At 35.2% G+C, this 24710-nt stretch overlaps 1 protein-coding gene across 8 annotated transcripts in view; it reads right to left on the bottom strand.

Moving 5' to 3' along the window:
- CEP170 (centrosomal protein 170) overlaps positions 1-24710 on the bottom strand; it is a 96115-nt gene that overhangs the window by 50149 nt on the left and 21256 nt on the right. For all 8 annotated transcript variants that reach the window (XM_030235481.2, XM_030235487.2, XM_030235483.2 and 5 more), the window contains exons 2-8: positions 21119-21264; positions 16258-16347; positions 12298-12376; positions 11668-11726; positions 11387-11549; positions 8606-8740; positions 65-541 (exon numbers count right to left, since the gene is read on the bottom strand). In XM_030235481.2, coding sequence (XP_030091341.1) covers positions 65-541; positions 8606-8740; positions 11387-11549; positions 11668-11726; positions 12298-12376; positions 16258-16347; positions 21119-21223 — 1108 coding nt within the window. In that variant the 5' untranslated portion in view covers positions 21224-21264. The remainder of the gene's footprint in view (positions 1-64; positions 542-8605; positions 8741-11386; positions 11550-11667; positions 11727-12297; positions 12377-16257; positions 16348-21118; positions 21265-24710) is intronic.

Raw genomic sequence — 24710 nt, 5'->3', positions numbered from 1 at the left:
GGGATCCTCTGACTGCACGCTGGCAAGGATTTGCAGCTTTCAGAACTAGAATTATTCCCTTTACCTTTCAGCCTCTTCAAGTACACTGGAACGTCGCTCTTAATGCTTTTGGAGTCCTCCTCCGTTGGCTCCCATATCATTCTGGGAGGATTGTTCTGTGCCAGCCAATCTGCCACTTTGCTCTCTGCAGCCATCATCACCGTCTGCAGCCCCGGCAGGTCCTGGCCACTGGAGGAAGAAGGCTTTTTCGACTTGTGACGCTGCTCCGACGTGAACTTTGTCACATGATCTTTGATCTTCACTTTTCCTGGAGTGTTGTCATCAAATTCAATGGTAAAGGAAGCGTGCCCAGAAGCTGCTGCGTGGGAGCTTTGAGTATCTTTTGTGGGAATTTCATGAATAGTGCTCTCTGCCACCTGTGAAGCTTGCTGGCATTCTTTAGTAGGGATTTCAAAATAACTGGGCTCCCTGCAGAAAGGATAAAGTTCTTCACTTGCAGATGCAGATTGCTCCTCAGATTGTTTGGCATCTGTGCTGCATCCTATTAGGAAAAATAAAAAAAAAACAGATTTCACAATACTTAGGAACTTCATGCTCTTCAAGAAGTTTCTGAAATACTGTAAAGGCCACTTGAGTAATTTCTGGAAAAAAGAGTAAGATTGTGGAGTAGATTGAGTACCGTAGCTCTGGAAAAATAGTTCCAGAATTACATATAAAAAGTATTAATGAAAAGCAGTTTGAACTTCAGCTGTGAGAAATATAAAGTGGCAAAAAAGCTCACTTAAAATTTGTCAAAGTGCATGCAAAATATTTTTAGATTATGAAAAGGTCAGATAAGTTATTTGAACATGGAAAACAGGTAAATCAATGGCAATGTTGTTGAGATGATCATTATCAATTCTATTGGAAAAAACATCAAATCAGGGTGCTCCCAAAACAAGTTTTAATAATCTGCCATCTCCTGCAGTGGACAGAAAGCATAACTTTGTTTGGCCAAATTCTTCAGAAAAACAATTCACTCATTAATGCAAGAGAAACATTAATTCTGGCTTGAAAAGTTAAACACTGCTAAGCACTGGAAAGTGTTTTGGAATTCAAAGACTTCATGTTTCTACAAAAGATAAAACCAAAGAATCATGTCCTCTTATTTTACTTGTGGCCATAGCATGCAGATGAACAGAAAAAGGAACAATAGCTGGAAGCATGCAGAATGTTAGCAAGCCATGCTCTCACTGGCTAAAAAAAGCAGAAAGTATAAAAAGCACAGGATAGTAATTCCAAGTTCCACTGTATAGCCTAAATGAAGGCTGAAGCTTCCTGTGGTTGCAGCAAAAGTTCTAACATGCTTTTAAGAAAACAAACCTTCTGATTGCATTTTATCAACTACTAAGTCAGCCAAAATACCTGGTGCACAGATGTGCTAAAAGAAACAGAAGCTTGAGGCCTCAGCAGCAATGGCAACTTAGATTCCAGCAAAAGAATTCTGAATAGTTCCGAAGCAACTTATCACGGACCACATTAAGATGTTTAAGATATCATTACAGTTGCCAAGTAAAGAATTAAGACTGCAACTAATTGATTTTAGGTACTGAAAAAAGCAACCCTACATCAGATGAGGAAGTTAGTATTTGTGTATGAAACTATTATGCAATAAGATAGCAATAGAATCATTTATACTGAAGTCAGGAATTTAAGGGGTAAAGGATGCAGGATGGAATAATGCAGATGTGCTGCTCCTCACAAGCACGTTTCTTGTGAGGATTTATGAAAAGTTCAATTTTTTTTTTAAAAATATAGTGTGATACAGAAAAATAAACAAAGGGAAAGAATACCTGCAAAAGCAAAACAAAAAGGTGTTATTGAATGAAAACATGTTATTGTCATGTTTGGATATCCATTGGATAAAATTACTCCAATGCAGGTAACATAGCAGTTTAATTTTTTTTTCCACCAGTAGCTGTTACAAACACAAAACATGTTCAGAATTCACACAGGTTTTTCTATTGTGCTGTTGGATTCCAAGAATCCCCTAGCTAATGCTTTTCATTGCACTATCAGCTACCTTACGGCTGTGAGGGAGTTTTCAGGTACTACAACAGCACCTCACTTCTCCCCTCCCTGGGAAAAGAATGCTTTTAATACCATTCCTGAAAACACTTATCCCAGCAGACATACAATACAGAATGAGTCTATATTACTGATGCAAAGGTTATTAAAAATCTTCTCTGTTTCTACAAAAAATATACAGAAATAAACAAAAATCACACTTTGCAGGTCCTACACTTTAGGTAAACTACCATCACTCTCCATTTCATGTAGCTAACAAGCTGGAATGGATCAAGCTCTGGCAGGATCAAATCTAGAGCTTGGATCCTTACAATATGAAACATGGTGACTGAAAAGGAGAGTTATCCACCCCACAGACATTTCATAGACAACTTTTTTCCCCCATGTGGTTCTGCTCAGAACTTTAAATCAACAACATCATGCAATTCCTTTAGCCAATAATTAGGCCAGACATAGTGTTCAACACTCTTTCAAAGAAGATAACTGGCTAATACTCTGTTTTGAGAAATATTTCTAATTTTGGGCAAGGCAGGAGCATTCTGCTGGTCACACAAGACACAGTTTTTTTCAGTAATTATGAGATATCTGGTTTATTATCATCTTTTGAAAATAATAAGACTGTAGGCAAATTGTATGAGAGGATCTCTGATACTGGTTTGCCAGCATTGATGAAGGACTTAATAAAAAAATTTGTGTATAACTTGTGTATAACACCAAATTTAACATTTCAAATCAACTGTTTGTACTATAATAATACGCACAGTATTTGGTTCCAATATTTTTGATTAAACAGATGCTAGTAAATAGTTTGAATGTAAATTAAGAGAGAGCTTATGCAATAGAAGCAAGAAACTGAACTACAACTAAATAGCAAATCTTACTAAACTAGAAAAAAGTTTTTAACAATCATATAAATAATAATATCTGAAGTATAAGTTAATTTTAGTTACATAAAAATACTATTTTCAGTCAGAAGTATTTTTTAGAACACAGAAGTGTTCTAAAAACACAGTTTAAAAGTACAGAAGTACTTTTTTAGTAGACAGAATTGCATTTTTAGGAACATTAAATGCATCAGAATTGATTAGAATAAGAAATAGAAAATGTTGAAGCCAAAAATTAATATAGATCCTGATCTGAACCACCCTTCATTATTTTTCTCACAGACTTGAAATGCAAGTCCTTACAGCTTTCTAAATATTACAAAGAGTGATCTATAAAACAGCCTTACCTTTGAAATCCTACCATAAAATTCATCTGCCAAGATGAAGGAAATGATATATCAGACTAAATACAGATACCTTTAAGAGAAAACCTTCAAGCAAATACTGAAGATAGTGGCTGTCACTGCTCTGTAATTTTTAAACCAGAGCAAGCATGGCAATTGCAAGTGAGTTTTTGGGAAACTGAAGAGATGGATAGGTTGTGAATGTCAGTCTCTGCGGGGACATCATAACTGGCAAGACTAAAAGGAAAGGGGCAGAAAAAGAAGCAGGAATATCTGTAGAAAGGGAGCTCTCAGTCTTCAAAGACCCTGAGTGACAAAAGACAACTGAGCAACGGTTTTTACAAGGCAAGCAAGGAAGCAATAATTGGTAGCTGCCACCCAGGGGTAGTGATAATATTATTGAAACAAGCAAGTCCAGGAGAGGCTAGGAGGGAAACTATGGAATATTTGGGAAACCACAGGCTTAACCAAAGGGAGATTCAGAGAGATCCTTTACTAGGGTACATGTCTTGTGAGGAATGACTGTGGGAGCTGGGTTTGCTTAGTCTGGAAGAGAGGAAGCTCAGGTGGGATCTCATCACTCTCTACAACTGCCTGGAAGGAGCCTCTACTGAGCTGGGGCTGCTTTCTTTTACAGTGCCTGCAGTGAGAGGACCAGAGGAAAAGGCCTTAAACTGAGACAAGGCAGATTCAGACTAGACACTAGAAAAAAAAATTTTGAAGGCAGTCAAGAGGCATCTGGATGTGGGCCTGGGTGATGGTTTAGTGGTTTAGGGGTGACAGCACTGGGTGGATGGTTCATCTGGATGATCCTGAAGGTATCTTCCAACCTCAGTGATTTCTATTCTATTCTATTCTATTCTATTCTATTCTATTCTATTCTATTCTATTCTATTCTATTCTATTCTATTCTATTCTATTCTGATATGACTATCAGAAATGCAACATTCATTTTGAGACATTAGCAGAATCAATTACACTTTCTAGGACTTTCTGGGTTTTTTAAAATCTTATTTCTTAAGTTACACACACAAGTAGTCAGAATTTTAACATTTTACTCGCTACCTAGACAAGAAAAATCATAGGTATCAGTGCTATTCAGATGTACAAAAAACTGCCTCTATATATTATTATATCATCATCTGCAATCTGCAATGACAGGAAATCTCAGAAAATATTTTGCACAATCTTCATATTTTTAGAAATTCTCTTTTCTTTCTTCCTTAAAAATACAATTTTAAGAATAAAACTTGCAAAAGAAAATTATCTAGAATTTACCATTATTTATTTTTATTTATCTGGAATTTACTTCCTGTAAAAAAAATTCTGCAAACCTGAACCAATATATTTATTTCCAGTAGGTATAAGAAACAGCCAAAATATCATATTTACACAATACCCCAAATATTTTTAATGTTAGCTTTATATTTGGCACCGTGTAATGGTATGTGTAATAAAAGAAGCTGAATTTAGTGTTTTCAAATACTGAATAGAATTTCTTTTTTTTTCCTTCCCCCTTCTCTTCATATTCCTACTTTTTATTTCCCACTTACTATTTCATTTTTTGGGTTTTTTTTTTTTGCTTTGCAGCTGAAGTAAACTTTTCAATTTTTATTTAAAGACAGGATTTCAATAAATACATATGATTCACCTAGTATTGAATATGAAGATTTTTGTCTTTTAATGCTTTCATAACCAGTCTTATGAAAAAATATCAGAATTGCTCTTTCAAAATAGAAATACAAACCAGCACTGTATATAAATCCCCATCTCTCATAATAAATCATTTAACCACCCTCTTTAAAGGAGTTCAAGTGAAAAAAAGGATAAAACTAATCTTACTCAAAGATATTGCTGTGATGGGTCTTTAGAGTTCTGTAAGCTCTACATGACATACTGTGCACATTTGCTGCTAGAGCTTTGCAAAGCAAGCCTTATATGCAGCATATTAAATGACAAAAGTCATCAAAATTCTAGAACAAACTTCTAGGAACTTAACTGCTAATACTGCTGGTTAAGCATCAAAGATTGCAATGTGTGTAAACTCCTACACACACTGACTACACTGGTATTTCTCAAATAACTGTCAGCCTCCTTTACCTAAAAATGACACTGTTTCTTAAGGGCAAGGAATGTTTAATCTGACATATTCTTGTGCAATGCTGGAATTAAAATTCATGCCAAGTGGAAAGAATTACTTCAGATTCCTGAAGTCTTCTTAAAAACTTATTTCTGTCTTTTCTTAGATTTCTGGTAAAGGCATTATTGACATAAAATTCTACAACAAGTAGATCTTACAAGTAAAATTCTTACAAGTAAGATCAGCAGAGAATGCAGTTTTCATTATCCCAGGAAGTGAGAGTGTAACATATGGCAGTAATAATAATTACACACCCAATAAACTTGCCAATAACATGGACATTTAACAGCTGCAGCATAAAGTCATGCCAGAGGTGTAAACACAACTGCTCATTTTAATACAGACTAGTAGATCTAGGGATCATTGAATTAGAGCATTACATATGTCTGAAATACATAGAAAGGAATTTTTTCCCAATGTTTTCCAGGCTATTCTGCTCTGTTTATAAATAACTTTCATTAGTGAATTTCTATTGTGATAGAAATACAGTAACATTGAAATAATCTTATTAACTTGAGACTGTAAAGAGTAATTGTCTATAGTTGGCTTAACAGAAATAAATCTCCCACTTCAATCTCCTCATTAAACCCTACCCTATCTCTTAGAATTCGAGTATTCTTTTCTATTCAATAAATAATCATGTAATAAATCATTAAAGCATGACACAGATTTTTAATAGGATTACTTTGTTAAAATGTTATCTGACTTATTGATTTGACTTAAGAATTCACCTGTAAATGACTTTTAGGCAGTTTATATTAAAAAGCATGTCCCAGATCAGTGCTTTAAACATTTAATACAATTTAACCCATTAAAGAATAATTAGCTGCACCAATCTTGAATATTTTTATTCATTTGCTTATATTTTAAAAATATCCAAGCATGACAATTTTCTGAAGTTTCTAATTTTCTTTCATACAAGTGTGTCCTTATATTGATTTCCTAAAATTATATTCATCTATATTATAAAACCTAAATGCTTGAAGAAAATACATAGTAAGTTGTTGAAAAGAAGTTCAACTTTTCATAGAACATAACTGTAGTCCAAAGCAGCCCAAAAATCTTATGATTTTATAATTGCATGAAAACATTCAGAATGTCTTTTGCACAACTCTACACAGATACAGTGTTCTGAGACTGCTGAAGTGTCCATAGAAGCAAATGTCAACTTTTATATGGTTTGTCTACTCAGACTCTCTGCCAACACCACTAAAAATTATCTACAGCAGTCAAAAACCAGACCAGCAGAACATAAAATTAATGTCTGCTCAGAGATTAGGTGATCCTGATAAATAAATCATTTGTGTATACACAGGATTTTAATTCTACATCCTCACAAATGAAATGGTTCTGCAAAAATGTCAGGTTTTGGATTTTTCTCAGCAGTGCCTTCCCTTCACATAAGCTTTTTTTAGTATGTGCTTTTTCAAACTGAATTCCATTCTTGCAGATTTATGAGTCTTTAAGTTTGAGGAAATAAAAGCTACTCTTACACTCTTGTTAGATCAATACTATTCATAGGAGATACATTCATGGCTAAACAAAAGCAACAACACAAATAAAAGGGATTTCTAATATTTTTTTTTAAAACGGACAAAATGTTGTATTTGCCAAGAAGGCTTTGGGCCCAAATTTAGTTTTTGTATAGTATATATATGGAAAACAAACAAACAAATCTAAATAATATAGAAAAATATTAATCTGATTTCTCTATTCATCATTTAATTCATGATGACTTCACTAAGCAAATCATGTAAAAAATATCCCCATTACTGAAGTTCGGTCTAGAACAAACTTATTTTTATTTACTACTGAAACAGATGGCATCTCTATGATTAGTTTGAGTGAAAGTTGGAATCTTATTTTTCTTGGAGCTCAGGAACTAAGACAGAAGCACTGATCACTTGCTGAAAAATCTCTTGATAAAATGAAAACAAGAGCATGTAAACCATTTGATGCAATTTGATGCTTCTGAAAAAGCAATCTAAAATTATAAAAAATAAGAACAGGCACATTGCACTAAATAGAAGCTGGCATCTTGTGTCACCTTGTTAATGACATGGCATTGCATCAAAAACACAGACTTCAGCATATCACTTTTCAATAATCCTATATTTAATGAGGGAAAACTAATTTAAATGTTTTAATCTGGTTTCTTTATAATAGTTCAAATCTGAACAGACTTACTCTACTGCCTGACGATGACAACTTTAGAATAATATGAAAGAGATCATTAAAAAGGCCATGGTATAAAGTTAATTTCAAAGATCTAGTCTTCACTACACTGAAGTGTTCATTCAGTTTGATTTACACATTTTTAGACTTCACTCCAGCTCATGCAAAATATGATTCATGTTAACCAAGGGAAGTACAATGACAGGAAAAGAGAAATTCTGACCTCAATTGAAGTACTTTAAAAAACTGCAAACTTAAAACTGTTGGACCTTAAATTAGTTTCTAAAGTGCTAAACAAACATGGTTGAATTTTGTCCTAACTTGAATAAGTTTTAAGTTACTGTCTTTATTAGAATAGCAGTCACTTTATTTATATGCCTGACGATAGATATAAAAGCCTAATTATAGGTACTGAGATTGAAGTTCTGGCAATACATACTGTGTCTAGACAAGCTAAATAATAGAAAGGTCTGTATTACAGGGGAATAAACATTACCAGTTGAACTTAGACTACACAAATCTTTACTTAAATAATTATGACATGCAATTCCCACTAATACAGCATTACTGAATTACAGAAGAGGCTGATTCTCTAGTACAGATAACCTTACATAGCTAAAAGTCAGACACAAATGTAAAAAACCACAATTTATTTCCAGAAATTATTTCAATAAAATACTCCTATGTATATAGAATGACAGATACGGATTAAACTGAAAGAAAAGACACACTGGTTCAGGTAACGTTATTTGCAATACTTACTGATAGAAAATTGTGTTATATACTAAAAAACTGACACATTATGTGTGAAACTGATCTCTATAAATGCAGTTTCTCACAAAAATATATTCTTCAACTGCCTTACCTTTTAATAGGCTTTCATCTATGCACACTGTGAAACTTCCAAACATCTGTTTAGTTCCCTATTTAACTATTTAAGAATATATGCAGGTCAGTAAAGAGGAAAAAACCAAAAAATAAGACAACACACTTACCAGAAGCCCCTGTCTCAGGCATTTTTTCTTCATGCTTGCTATCTGGCTTACAACCACCTTTTTCATCAGCTTCATCTTCACCCCACCAGGCTGGCTGTCCATACAAAGGTGTCCCACGAGGCATGGCAGAAATATCTATGAAGTCAGCCCAAAGCAGAGGAAATAACTTTTCTGTTTAGCTGTGATATTTAGGTTAAAATCACATGAAGAGAAAGTCATTTGCTCAGATCATTTCTCCTGGAAGCTGAAGTGAAATGGTTGCATGCATTTGCCTAAATACAAAACAAACTTGGAGGCCAGACAACTGATCTGGGTTCTAAATATAAAAGCTTACTAATGACCTGATCAAAACTTCTGGCACAAATGTTTATGCAAAGGCAGCCACCATCTCTTATTGTTACCCTGATATATCTGTAAATATTATTTCTTCTTTCAGTTTGAAGTCATCAGGACAGCAGAACATTCCTAGAAGTTGTTTGCTGCTATTTCTATGAGAAGATTGCCATTCTTACCCACACTGACCTTTCAATGAAATCTGAACTCACTGCACTAAAAACTGACCAAATTTTGCAATGCTGCCAAGGTTTCAAATCGCTGACAGCCACTACAGAGTGCTGAAAGTTAAAACATTACTGAGCACAATCAATTTTAAAGGTTGGGTATTTTTTAAAGGCATCAGTTAAATTATAGTAGAACTAAAAGTGCTATACACATGGTTAAATATATTTAAATACAAAAATTAAGTAAGGAAAAAACCACTGATATAATTGAGATTTCTATAATAAATAAATTGGCTGGGTTAGGTTTGATCTCATCTTTTGGATGAATACTTCACCCTACAGAGATTTAGCTATTCTAGTGTCATACAGATGTTCTGAAAGTATTTTAAAGAGTCTTTATATAATATAACATCTATCTATCTTAGGAGCTTGTCTGTTACTTTTCTGATTAGGAATATCAACATTTTTCAGTATTTTATACACTTGCATTCCAAAAATTATTTCATAGCCATGCCAAAGGTTTCAACATGATTTTAAGACATTAAGTACTTCCTTTTTACACAGCATTATGCCTTAGTCAATATTATTTTTAAAAAAAACACTTGATGGTTACACAGAGAATTTGTAGATGCCCCATCCTTAAAGTGCTCCAGGATATGTTGGATAAGGCTTTGAGCAACCTGGTCTGGTGTCCCTGGTGTCCCTGAAAGGTGTCCCTGGCCATGGCAAGGGGGTGCAACCTAAGTGATGTTTAAGCTCTGTTCTAACCCAAACCATCCCATAATTCTATTCCTGTGCACTGAATTAGCAATAATGAGCAGATGTGCATTTATATAGCAATAGTGAGAGAATCAATCCCCAAAAAACTTCTGAGAGTTGCACTCAAATATAAATCCCTATCCTTGACTGTTATTTTTGGAAGAGTGAACAGAAAAACAGGAGGTGAGGATAAAACCCTCCAACCGTGCTACTTTATGTACCCTTAACAAGATGCTGGATTAGACAACAAAACAAACAGGTTAATTAAATATACCACAGAATCCTGTACATGGGGAAGAGAATTCTTTGAAGTGAGTCTCCTGGAAGAATAGATGAAACCTAAACAAAACTGTTGAGCATTGATCAGGTTAGAAATCAGACCTAGACAGTTCCATATTAAGGAAACAACAATACCTGATCTCTTTCTCATTCTTTTGGTTAAATCTACTACACTTCAGCAAGCCTCATGCTGAAGTTCATAAGAGAATGGTTTGGGTTGGAAGGGACCTGCCATGGGCAGGAACATCTTTTGCCAGACCAGTTTGCTAAAAGCCTTGAATACCTCCAGGGATGGGACACCCACAAACTCTCTGGACAACCTGTTCAAGTGGCCCACAACTCTCACTGAAAAAAAATTTCCCTAACATCTAATCAAAAAACTGTCCTCTCTCACTTTAAAACCATTGGACCTAGTCTTTTATAACTAGTTGCCTGTGTAAAATACTCTCTCCCTCTTTTTTTACCAGCTCCCTTTAGGTACTTAAAGGGTGCTATGAGGTTTCTCTGGAGCCTTTCCTTCTTCTAGGCTGAACAACTCCATCTCACAGCCTGTCTGCTCCAGCCCCCTGCTCATCTTTTTGGCTCTCCTCTGGCCTCACTCCAACAGGTCCAACCCTTCCCATACTGGGGGCAGCACAACCCACACAAAGTTAAGACAACCTCAGCAGAGCCACCATGACACATTAAATAAATATGAATGATGGTGTAGAAACAAACCTAAAACTACAGTATCTACAAATCTTTAAACCACAATAGAACACTGAGGTTATATCCTGACACATCAAACAAAGAATGCTAGGAACTGCAAAACAAACAAACAGAACTTCCACGCATTTAAAAAGGGAAAAAACACCAAACCAACCAAAAGAAAAATAGTGCATTTGGTAATGGTAATGGTAAAAAGTACAAACTGTTTCTGAACAAATGCTTTCACCTGAACTGCAAAAAAATATAAATTTTCTGCCACTAATGCTACAATTTTGTGATTTGGGCAAAGAGACATGCAAAAATATTAAAAACACCATTCAAATCTCTCTTTAAAATGTTCTTAACATGTGGATGCTACTGTAAAAAAGGCAGAAATTAACAGCCAAAAATATTATTTACATCTAAATTATGGTTAAATGCTCATATATGTGAAATTCTTACTGTCTACAGAATTTCACAATCATCCTACTGTAGTGAATTAACATCCTTTCCAAGTTTTTGTGCTTCTGCAAAAAAAAAAGAAAATGAACCTTACCCACTGATTTTTCTTCAGATTTCAGTGCTTCTGTAGTTTTGTGGTGGACTTCAGCTGTGGAGTCTGCTGCCTTGGACTCTGAACTTTTGGAGCTACTTTGTTTCGATCCTTCTGCCTCTGAAGATTTTTGGGATAACTGGAGTTGGCTTGAGAATTTTTCATGCTACATGACATTAAACAAAGAATAAAACACAAACCCTCAAAGAGTGGGAAAAAAACCTCTCCATGTCATAATACCTGTACAATGACAAATAAACCACCCAGGAACTGCACACTGTTACCTTAAGTGCTTCTTCGGGGACTCTCATCTCTCCCCTGACCACAGTAAAAAGATTAGTATGTAGGAAATGATAAGGAAAACACTGAAACTATTCTGAATTCACAAGAGGATTTTACAGAAAAGTAACAATTGTGCAGCCTATTATGCCACTAGAATGGTGCCAGCTTTCAAAATATGTCACTGTTAGGATACTGTGCACTATAATATTCATCAAAGCAAATGCAGTTATTTGCTATATGTAAACAGAACATTGAGTGAATACCTAAGTGTTTTATTATTAAAAGTATTTTTTTTTCATTCAGTAGTTTGCTGAATGTTTAATTGTAATCTTATCTGTAAGCATACAACTGCATATGCAACAAATACTTGTATATTTGCCTCAAAGAAAAGTAGTACTTTTTAGCAACACAGAGGATACACATTATGTTCTAAATCATAATTGAAAATTGAGGTTTCTTGCAGTGAGAGACAATGAAATGTACTTTATCAGTAGTTCAGACCAAGGCAGAATATCCTAAACCCTGAGATTTTCTCTAATATAGGCATTTTTTGTAGCAATGAGAACACTTAACAGAACCAGACTTCTAACAAGACAAGTGCATCCAGTGCTGCATTGTTATGGCAAGGATATCATATCCAAATCTCAATTTATCTTCTAACTTCAGAGTGATGTATGTCTGTTCTGGAATCCTCACATCATTGACAAATGTCTGCAGAAACCAATGAGGAGAGAAAGAATTACCATTAAATTCCACAACAACAAAATTCAATAATTCAACAAGAAAGTCTTCAGCACCACAAATTTTCTATTGGTGATGCACAAGGAAACTATAAGCTCAAACTGCCAGCTGTTTAAGAAACCATGTCAAAAGGAAGGTAAAACACCAGTTGATTACCAAGATGCACACTAGCCTTGAAAAATTCCTTGCATGTTTCATCTTGTTAGCAATATTCATGGAAGTGTTGATTAATGTTCCCTTGAAATAGCACCTCCACTTACTATTTTTCTTGTAGTTTGCTTTTTTCAATCCAAATTCAATGCCAGAATTGACTTATCACTGTATTTGTACAGCATTTCGCATTGGATATGAGAGAACTGAGGCAGCTTATTTCTAATAATTGTCAAAGGACTTAAGAAAACATGAACCAAATTTTTGCATCTGAGTAACACCAAAAATCAATGGTAAGAATTCAGTGTATTGCAACCCTACAGAATCATCCTACTTCTAACTTAAAACTTCTACAACATGTACATGTTTCTAAAGAAACAGTTGAAATATGCCATTTCATAAGCACTCTGAAGTTGGAAAAACCTGAATAATTAAATAAACCAAAAATCCAAATATTTGAATGGTTGCATTGTTCATGAGTCTAGTATTAAATGAACTGTGGTTAGAAAGAAACAATCTCCTTCCCCAAAATAGTGAGAGGACCTTCCATTTAAGTTTTTTTTTCGAAAGGAAAAAAATGTTTATTATTTTAAAAACTGTTTACCTACTACCTACAGAAACTACTGTTTACCTACCTACTTATAGAAAATATCTTCCAAGGGAAATAAGAACAAGGTACAAATACTGGTACAACTATTCAGTGGTTTGTAATAATGAAACTTTCAGTAATATTTCAGGTATATTTATTGCACTTTAACATTTTGAGAGTCCATGCAAAAACATCTGTAAAGACTATCCTCAAGACACTATGAATTTCAAGACACTCAAAATTTAGGCCACCTTGCAGACATCTATGTATGTATGCATTTTTCCTCCCAGGTCAGAGTTCTGCAATTCATGTGCATACACAGCATACCCAATGCAGAGAACTCCAAAGGCTGTGTGTGACCTGTGTGTGCAGTCTACTGACAGCCTCCTGTTCAGGACTGAAGTGACAGCATAAAACAACCAAGTCTTAGTTACTCTGCCACTGGAGCTTTAAAATCTCATCACATGCTTTGAGAACCAGACAAAGCTAGCTTGAAAAAGCTAGCTACTCTGTAAATAAAGAATCATTTGCCCCTTTAAATCACTCCATTCACGTGATTTCTAAAGTTTATTCTTCAAATAGTGAGAGTCAACTGTCTTTAAGCCTCCATAAAGTTTGCTAAGCTTTTCAGAATTCAGTCCTGAAACATCAGTGTGAAAAGACTTTGCTATCCTGTAAATATTCCTGAGAAGAACGTTACTCAACAGGGCCATGGATAGCTAATACTTCTTCAGGTATGTTTTTGAGTTCACAAGTTAAAGGAGAAAGTACAGTTGAATTCCACTGATACTATGGAAATAGTAATTACATACTAGCAACTGCACACATTTCCTTCAGAAAAGCGAAATTCCTTCATTCTTTTTGTATGGAAAAAAAAAAAAAGAAAAACAGGACTGTCCAGAATGAGTCACAGTAAACTACCAAAAATACAATTTTATTTAATGTAAAACTAATTAAAATTTACTTTTCCCTTTTTTTTCAAATCTAGATGTCCAGGATAAAGACTTCTAGATTTAGAAGTCTGTGAAAAAGACTCCTGTAACCTTTTCACTGAACTGAGTGTGACTCAACCATACACATAAAAATACTCAGGCATTAAGGCATCAGGTGCAATCATAGTTCAGCTTGTGAAAATATAACACTCAGAACACTCAAAACCAAAATACTGGTATTAGCCACCTCCCCTTAAATTCTGAATTATCATGTGTGGTTAAAATGCATTATACCAGGAATCGACTAATCCTTTATACCAAGAAAAGGATGTATCTGTTCTCAAAAGAGATGGGACCAACTGGAGAGATGCAAAATAAATCTTTCAATGAAGTATGCAAAATAAGACAGGGTAGCAGCTGCTGAAGCTCTAGAAGAGGCACTTGGCTGCTAGAGAGGTGGTGTTCTCAGTGGAAAGAGCAGCTAGACTAGAAGAATTATTACCTAGTTCACCATTTGGTACTGAGCCATTGTTCTGCCACACAATTAAGTGTGGTGTTACAAAAATAATGTTTTTTCTCCATTAACCTGAAACCAGGTAAACAGAGGTATGAAAGAAAAGCAGTGGGAAAGTGATAGTAAGGAAAACACTGTGAAGACAAAGAGGAAGGACAGAACTCCTGAGACTTAATATTCCTTGTCCCAAAACAGTGGGAAGAAAGAGTTCCTTTGATGTGTCTGAGTAAACAGCTCTAAAGCAACTGAAGCTTCACCTCAAACTTGAGAATGAAGTAGATCAAGCGAATCACTGAAAGTTCTTTATCAGAGGCAAAAAAATGAACTGAATGAAGACCTTTTAAGATATATTTCTATTCAATTCCAGTTTTGTGACAAGGCAACAAAAATTTGAAGGTATGCCTACTGACTACAGGAGTTACACAACTAGGGAATAAAATCAAATGTCTCAGCAAAAAAATTCTATGTGCTGAACTTATTTTTGATCACTGCCTTGAAACAGCACACCAACTTTGAAAATACAGGGGTATATTAAATATTTAAGGACCAAAGTCCTTGTATGTCTACAGCTGTTCAAAGAATATAGCCCTTCAATGGTTTCTCATGGAGTCGAGACTGACTCTCTGGAAGGCTGAGTTAGTTACCTTAAAATACAGTAAAACTAATAGAGACAGTGACAGAGTTTTATTTCAAAATGCACTTCAAGATCAAAAGGCAGTAACTTGAGAGTTCATCTTCATCTTCTATTTATTTAAGCATTTGACAAAACTATTCACTATCAGTAGGTTTCAAAGTATTATTCAAATAAGCAGCCACAGATGAATTTATGATATTATTCTGTACATATCCACAACAGAGCCAAACATTTGATGTTACAAACTAACAACCATAACAAGTGCAAATATAGAGGTCATAAAGAAGTATCTAAAGGGCTACAAAATTATGAAAATGTTACTATGTTTTTAATAATTTGCTATATATTCAAAAACTTTTATAAAAAGTGATGCTTAGCTAGAATTCTGAACATGCACTTCCCAGAAAAGCCTTCAAACATAAAATGTCATCTGAAACCTTACATTTCCTACAATTTTGTATTTCTCCTGTATTAGTTTGCAATTATTTGACACAAATTATTCATAGAGATTTTTAATAAAAATGATTTGGAAAAACTAAATGCAAATACAGAATTAGTTAAATCAATTTTCATACATGGTTCTTGCATAATTATTTCTTTCCACATATGTACAGTGGAAATTCAGTTTAACATTCTTTTCTCTATTGCAACAGAAGAAAAAGGTATAGCAAGTGAAATAAAATCCATATCATAATAGCACATTTTAGAGATTGAAATTTGTCAGGGCTTTTAGACATTATAGTTAAGATTCCATTTTTTAAATTCTGAAATACATAAGTTTAACACACTTCTTTCTATTGTTCTGAGCTTTTCCTATTGCCAAAGCCCTCTTATTACTGGAATTAACAGGAGCCCTTTAGAAAACATGCAGTGGAAAACCCCTGCAAAGACTACACTTTTCTTTTGAATGTTCCCCCATTTCCAGACTCGCATTAAAAAGGTATTAATGTAAAGTTAATAAAGGCTCAAAGAAATCCCAAAACGAAGATACAGAACACTATGGAGAGCTATCTGTTTCTGATGTTAACTTACCCCATTCAAGCTGCCCAAATCCTTCACCAAGTGTTCATCTGTAGAGGCATCATAGTTGAGTACAGCATGTTGCTTGTCTACACTCCGTGACTAAAATATATTAAAGAAAATAAAATAAGGTTTTTGAAAACCACAAGAGGTAGTTATGGCTATTTCTTAGAGCACTGTGATTATTCTCTTTCTACATAGCACATTTATTCAAATTATATAAAAAAGACAGTCCCACATACAAAAAGGACAATATCTAACCCAATTTCAGGTACCCATAGCAGAACCCTAAATTTAATTCAAAATAATTATTTTCTTAATGTTTCCCTAAATATGATAAGCCAGATCCTGATATACCTCATCCAAAGGTTTTTTGGTTTTTTTTCAGTCTAGGATCACTGATGTTTAATTTAATATTATCATCTGCACTTCATTTCTTACACACTCTCTCTCCCCCCTTAATTACATGCATCTTTCAAGACATGACTGTGATTCCGGGGTGTTGCTGTTCTCTCTCAAACTCACCATTTCCTGTCATGCATCTGGGTTAATTACTGTAGTATACAAGCATTCCAAGTGTTTCTCCTTGATCTCAATTTCCTGAACCAATTAGCTAAAGCCTCTTCACTAAATGTCTGAGCAGTTCCTGAATTATTATTCCCATCAGTTCTGACTTTCTCAGTCCTTCTTTAAGCACTTCAGTATCCATTTATTCTTTTATGAATTCTTTATTTCACATGCAAACATCACCATACAGATCAGGAACAAGCCTGGCTACTATTTCATCCAAGAACAGCAGCTCCCTAACAGCCAAGTCCCTCTTTCAGCACTCACTCCTTGCCAAGTGTTTGCAGCCTGAGGTGCTGCAAGCAAGGGAGGTGGGGCTGGATGTGTCTTCATGCATGCATATGGTCAGCACCTGGACATCTTCAAGACCTCCCAAGAGAATGGAGACCACAGCTCATCCTCTCCATCAGCCCACACTTGATCTTATGTTTGCTCTTATTTCTGCTAGTGCACTGTCCCAACATGACTGCATAGCAGCAAATTCCTTCCACCAGCATAGCTCCTAATTTCACGTTTGCATCTTCTATCTTTGCTACTCAACTCATTTTTCAGGACTGTATTGCATTTCTGTCTTAGACTTCCATGACTTCTGTATACCAGCATTTGTGGTCGGTCAGTTCTAGGAGTCCTGCCTTACCAAGTGCACTGGCCAGTGCAAGGCATCAGGACACACAACCACTACTCCTTTTTGTAATCCCATAGTTATCACCTCACTCCTCTTCCGTTTCTTGAGACTTGCTACTATTATTTTCCTTATTTTCAATTTACTTTCTCATTCTTCCCATCCATTTAATCTTTTGACTGCTTTGCTTTCTCCCCAAAGAAGTAAGATCACTGTTCTTCTGCTTATACTTACTATTTTATGTTTAGACTTTTTATTTTGCTCTGCATTTTTGAGGGGTATAATGGGAGGGGGCAGGATATCAAAGTGGAGAATAAGGAAGAGACAGACAAATGAACAAGTTCCCTGCCAATATAAGCTGCATTAATATACTACATCAGTTAAGTGCTTTTAATGGCAGATGAAGACACAGCAACACGGTTCATTTTCTACTAACTTAGTAACCTTTCAAGTGAAAACAATCTCAACACAATGAAATTCACTGATGTGCATGTTCTGCTGAGCCAACAATATCAAGCACACATTACATTTTTCCACACTCAAGTGGAACCACTGCACCAAGAATTACCCTATTTTTACCTAAGCTATTGAAAAAAATGTTGACCTTCTCTCAATGTTGTTATTCAAATACTGTATTACTAAAAATATTTTGAAGTATCTTTATGTGCTACATCCTATTAAAAATAAGTTAAAACAGAAAGGATGTGAAAAAATCCTCAAAGCATCATGATACTGTGTCACATCATCTGAAATGCTAAGAATGATGAGTCAAGGCTGTGGTTTTTACAGAAACACTTGGAATTCTGCAGAACTTCACAGTTTTCCTCAGGTTCAAATTACTAACATATAATTGGACTCTTTATTAATTTCAGCTGACCTCTGCAGGTGCAAAGACAGTGCAAGTCTTTTGAATGCCTTTTTTCTTTTGGCTTTGTTATTGCAGCCTTCCATTCCCATTTCAGGGCTTTTAAAATTCCTTCTTGTAAGACTGTGGTGCCCTGGCTGGCAGCTAAATGACACACAGCTGCTCACTCACTCTCCTCTGCCCCAGTGGGATGTGGGGTAGAACAGGAAGAGCAAAAGGAAAGAACTCATGGTCAAGTTTCAGCAGCAAAGAGGAAGAAGGAAGAAGAAGTAAAACAAATCAAGTGATGAGAAGGCAATCACTTCCCACCTAACACAAGCAGCCCAGTACCCAGACAGTCTTTGAGTAGTGGGTATCTTCCCCAAAGCCCCTCCCTCAGATTTCACTGCCAAGCACAACACATTATTTGTCACAGAATATCCCTTTGGTCAGTTTGGGTCAGCTGTCCTCGTTTGTGCTCCTTCTCCACACTTTGTGCACTCCCCCAGTCAAGTGTGTGTGGGAGGAGCAGAGTGAGAAAGAATGCCTTGAAACTGCACACACACTGTTCAGCAGCAGCCAAAAGAGTAGTGTGCTATCAACAGTGTTTTGGTCACAAACCCAAAACAGTACCATAATGGCTTCTATAAAAAACCCTACCAACCAGTCAGATCCAGTACAAAGATTTATATATGTCTGCAGAAATAAGAATCACAGAATTACTGCAGTAAAAGCCATATGAATATGAAAACTCCATCCTCAGTTAAAATAAATTTGTGTTACTTTAGATAGATACTCTTCAATTCAATCCAGACTACTAAGAAAATATTCAGCATACAGAAAATAAATGCATTCTTCTTTGCAAACAATTCTGATATCGTGAATAATGTAGATTTTTCTTCCTGGAGATGACTTCTAACCATAAGGTGAAAGAAGGGGGAAATGTAGTATTTATCCACAAGAAGGCTGATGCAATGGAACACTTAGCTAAACAGGAAGACTTTTTGAACATATTTACAAAAAAAAGGCAGATCTGTATTACCAGATGTGAATTAAACCTTTTAGAACAACTGTGTTTACAGATAGAGATCTGACGTCTATCAAGCATGAAACAGAGTCTAAATTCTTCTCATTAAGGCTTTTATAATATGTTTTCTGTCAACCAATTATGAATAAAAGCATTAAATTCTACTTTCTTTATCATGCATTGTCCACATGCTTTGCAGTAAGAGAACAACCAAGTTGTCAAGAGTGGAAAGGAAGGTCTTGCACAAAGAGCTATACACACAGAACAAGAACACATTATTAGCTTCTCTTTTGGTGGGTCCCTCCCCCTGCAGCACTATGTGGTGTTACAGTCATGCTGGCATGTAGACTTAACATAGCAGCAGGCTAAAAAGAATATTCTTGAAATCCCCATGCCCCTTGATTTTTTTTTCACTAACTCTGAAGTAAATACACAACAAATAATGTTTGTAAATAACTCAAATCTATTCTCAGTATTAATCAAAGAGGCAACTACCTTTGAAGGTGAAGTTCTGTAACACAAAAGAATAAATGCTTCACTCTAAGGACTGATCTACTATGGACGGCATAGCAGAGAAGAAAGGAGATGCTCCCTTATTTACAGACAACAGTCCTCTAAAACGAGCTACTAGTAAAATAAAAGCATTTTTGGATTATAAACTACTGGGCAGGAACAAGTGGGGTGGGGCTTTTTGGTTGCTTTTCTTTTGTTGTTGCTTTGGATGTTGGTGGATTTATCTGTGCACATCTCTGTTCGGGTTTCTTTAAATACTTCCCACACAAATTACCAAGACATCATCCTATCTGTTTTTAAAGAGAAATTAAGAGTACTGTCAACTGCTTTCTAATATCACCAATAAAATATCTCAATGCCTTCTGAGGCTGAGAGCCAAATGCAATTTACTAGAAATACTACATTCTGAGTAATAAATGTAGGATTACATCTCTAAGCACTTCATTTGCAAGTAAGACTCTAATTTGGCCAATAATGGCTGCATACACAACTTTTGGAAACAAAAACTCCAAAACAAAGTATTTTATTGAATGGTAGGAAGTATTGAGAATATTAGTTCTGAAGTTTAATCTTCTTAAGAGCTCGACACTAAATAAAAATTTAAGAAGAAATTCCCAGAATACTACCATCAGTCATTAAAAAAAAAAATTAGAAAAGGCAGGTCAGAGAACTACAGCTTTGATAGGGCCAAGTGCAAGCAATATGGCTACATAACAACACAGCAACACACATCTAAGAGCTCCACAGAGTCATCCTCAAGGTTGAGGAAGTTACTTAAGGATCAAACTATTTTGACTTGTGTGTTTTCGATTCTATTTAAACTGAGTCATTCAACTTCCTCAGAGACACAGAAATACTCTTCTCTAGAAATTTCATTTTCCTTTGTACAACACAATCAGGGCATGGGGATAGAATTACATCAAATCATGTGACTTAATTAGATTACAAGCTGCTGAAAAAAGAAGGCTCCTTTCAAAAGCATCCAGCTCTCTTAACATTATCACATTTTATGGAACACAGTCTACTTACTTTACTGGTCATATTGCAAAATGTATTTCATCTTCTATCTTTGCATTCTGCATTTGATTTATATGAAGAAAATGTGATTCTCTGTACTTAAGCAGTAACTGCACGATTGACAGCAATAAATTTAAACTATTTTTTTTCCTAAGGACACAAAAATTCTTCAAAACAACTGCTCCCCAACATCTGGGGAATTTCTTTTTCAAAAGGAATGCATGAAGCTGGTGCATTAAGTCCATGATTTGAGCAGCTGCACATGGAAGACTGAAGCAATTACCTGTAACATCAGCTCACAGTCATCTCTTCCAACAAAAATCATTTCTCGTGGCAGCCTGTGTCGGGTGCCTCCGCTGCTCACCAAAAACCAGGATGTTAAGCTCATTTTCTGCTTAGCTGATAAATCCTTGGCAAAGCTACGTCATCCTGCAGTGAGAAAGAAAGAGACAGAGAAATTCATTTCAGTTATTTTTAGCTACAGTTTCTGCTCAGCAAACACTGTGAGCAGAATACAAAAAGCCTCTGAAAGCACAGCATTCTCAATAGCATGCACTGAATCCAGCAATCACAGGAAGCCAGAGGCTTCAGATTTGCATACTCAGGCTCTGCTCCACGCAACTAGGCAGATTTAATTGGTAACCTTCTGCAAAAGGAACCAACAGCTAGCTAATGCCAAAGTTGTAGGTCAAGTTGTCAGAAAGCTTTTAGCATTTGACCACTGATTATCAAGATAATTGCTACAATAATGCTTCACTATCACAACCAACAAACAGTGTAGCAAACATTCCCAAAATACAGCAAGTAACTAGCATGTGTGTCATTACCTTTTCCTGTGAAAAAGAACTACCTCATCTGATTTTAAGCTCAAGTCCTCTGTACAGCACCAAATCAAAGGAGCTTTAAATTAATGGAACTTTTGCTTCTTATTTAATCTCAGTTTTTCAGGATAAAACATCTATTTTGGAAATTTAAGAGTGTGCATTTAGTATTGCAAACAAAGCAGAACAAAATGAACAAATTAGAACACATTATCTGTAAGTATGAAATCCCAAAGAAGCATTCCTACAAAACTTTACCATTATTTATCAATAAAGGATCCAACACATTCCATAAAACAGAAGAGAAAACTCATAGCTACTTAAAATGTCATAAAAATGGATGACATCTTTTACAGAAAACTTCTTCACACAATATGATTTACTTGAAACTGGACAAAAATATTATTAAATTTCTCTTCAGAGCAATTCAATGGCTAACAGTTGAAAAAAGCTTTCAGAGTATTCCAAATCTCCCCTAAAGAAAATGCAAGCCAAAGCAATTATTTCATTCATTCATAACCACACTGTATTCATTGAAAGAGAAGCTAAAGAAAATCAAAAGCAAGCAGCCACCTTTTCTCTCAGTACCAAATAGCAGGCATTTCTCTTCTATTTATATGTAAATTAGTGAATTTCTGCAAGGTTAGCAAATGTACTCTAAGTAGACATAAGTCTGTAGTGGACTTGAGCATACTCTTGAAAAATACTAAGAATTCAGTGAGGTCCTCAAAATGAGGGCTAAAATGTAAACACTGAATAAAATGACAATGCAAGCACTATGCCATCAGACAAACTACAATCAAGGAGATACCACAAATTAGTACAATATGTAAATATAACGAAGTTTAAGTCAAAACAGCATGTGACATGACAAAGCAGATTTTTACAAAACAGTCAAAAGGTGGTAAAATGTACCAGCAGAGCTGCCAATCAGAGGTTTAAAAAAAAGTAATGCAATTCACGTGGAAAAATTTAGAATGACTTATTGTGCCAAAGAGCTACTGAATAATAAAGTAAATATGCATTGCAACACTATTCTATAGTAATACTTACAATAGAATTATCTTTCCACAGCTGTATCACAACACATTCAAGTAAAACACATGTCCACTGAATGTTATCTGACTCAACAGATGTAATACAGCATCTCTAACATATTTCATTCCTAGAAACCAGAAAGACTAAAATGAAATCTACAATAGGAATGTGCTGAAATAAAATTTAAAGTAATGTAGTTACTAGATACGTGTTTTAACAAATAAAGTGGATTATTCAGCGTCTTTGAAGGAAATGAACATTTGTATTTTCAATTTAATTGAGTTTAAAATGACAAGATAAACTGGGTCAATCAAGTGACACTTTTCAGTTCCCTTTAAGAGAGGAAAAGGAAGTATCACAAACAGCCAGCCTACATTCCAGCTTTTAACAAGTAAATTAACTGGATGTTTGACAGCAAGCATGCTGTTCAATATCAGAGCTCCTCATTCTGTTTATATTTTACTACCTTCTAAAATATCCCATCTGTTTATCTTAATTACATTTGCACCATTTGGCCTTCTGGCTCGAATTTGAAATTCATATGAAAGTCTCTGAGATTATATAGAAAAAATGTGAAAATTGGAAAAATTTCTTAGTAAAAACTATGTTGTAGTTTACACAGGTAGACTGACTGTAAAAAAAGAAAACTATTTTTATTTATAAAACAGACAAGTAGGTCAGCAACTAGAGCTAGGGAAAAATAAACCAACACTCCAAACTTCCTACAAATGGTAAAGCCTGACAACAAACAGATTAAATTAAGCTATGTGAAATAATTTTTAAAAATGCATTATACAAAGCAATCACTGCCACACAGCTTGGCAGCACACTTGTAGTTAAAAGTCCATCATCAGTTCTATCGAACTTAATAATGTTGTTCTCTTGAAACAGTTGCTGTCTCAACAGCAAGAAACCATCAACCTAGATACATATTTTATTTTAAAGTATTCTTTAGAATAAACCAATGCCTTTGATCAGAGCTATGCTGCAATCTGCATAGCAAAACTGGCTGAAAAGAGGATCCAGTAGCAACAGTTGCTTAATGTCAGAACAAAAAAAGTGCATCAAAAATTTTATATGGAACTGCACACTTATTAGCCATATAGCCAGTATGTGGACAGTTACATTGCACCCCAAAAAGTTCATGAAACCTTGCAATGTTTTGAAAAAACTGCTCTCTCAAATACTCTGGCTGTAGTGTTCTGAACAATACAAGGATGAAAGACACTTCACTGCCTTTTCTATAGAAAACTTAATTACTGTATGACAGATGCAAAATCATCACAAGAAGTGGCTCTTTACAGAGAGTAAATTTAGGTCATGATAACTCTTGCAATGAAATGTTATGGTTACACAGGGTTCAAAAAGCAATTCTTTTCTTTCATGAATGCTTATTATCAATCCTGTTAGATGCACTGACACCACTTACAGCTCAGGAAGTGCATGCACTGTGCATTTTTAGGGGCTGGGAGGATGCTCTAGTCAGGTTTCACTGTCCTACCCAAAAACCTCTCTTCCTTATCTAGCCTTTCTTTATGCATGACAGGATATTGTCCCAGATGGAGCTGTCCTACTCCAGTACAGCCTACACTTTTCAGATGCAGTATTTACAAAAAATACTTCTACCCTAGAAAAAAAGAATTTAAAAAGTTTTATTGAAGCATCTGGTTTTGTTAGTATTCCTAAAATGGCAGCATTGTGTTGTAGTCTTTAGCCAAACTAGCAAACTTTTCATCAAGACTTGATCATTCAAAGCTTCATTCCTGATGGCTGCAAGTCAGTGGCTGAGACATCTATGGCAGCTGCAAAATATTTCCTTGTCTGCAGAAGAAACAGCATTTTATGGTGAGGGACTACAGCTTTCAAAAGGCAGTAACCAGCGTGTAGGAATGAACATGTGGGTAACAAGTCATTTGAAACAGATGATGCAGCAACAAAGAAATTGGCTGCATCATCCCTGTAAATATACTCCACTCCTAAGAACTAAGATACTGGTTTATGCAGCCAAAAGATGGG

This window comes from Serinus canaria, chromosome 3 (assembly GCF_022539315.1).
Source record: "Serinus canaria isolate serCan28SL12 chromosome 3, serCan2020, whole genome shotgun sequence".
NCBI lineage: Eukaryota > Metazoa > Chordata > Aves > Passeriformes > Fringillidae > Serinus > Serinus canaria.
The sequence above is the reverse complement of the archived record's forward strand: the minus strand, read 5'-3'. Positions and strand labels throughout refer to the sequence as shown.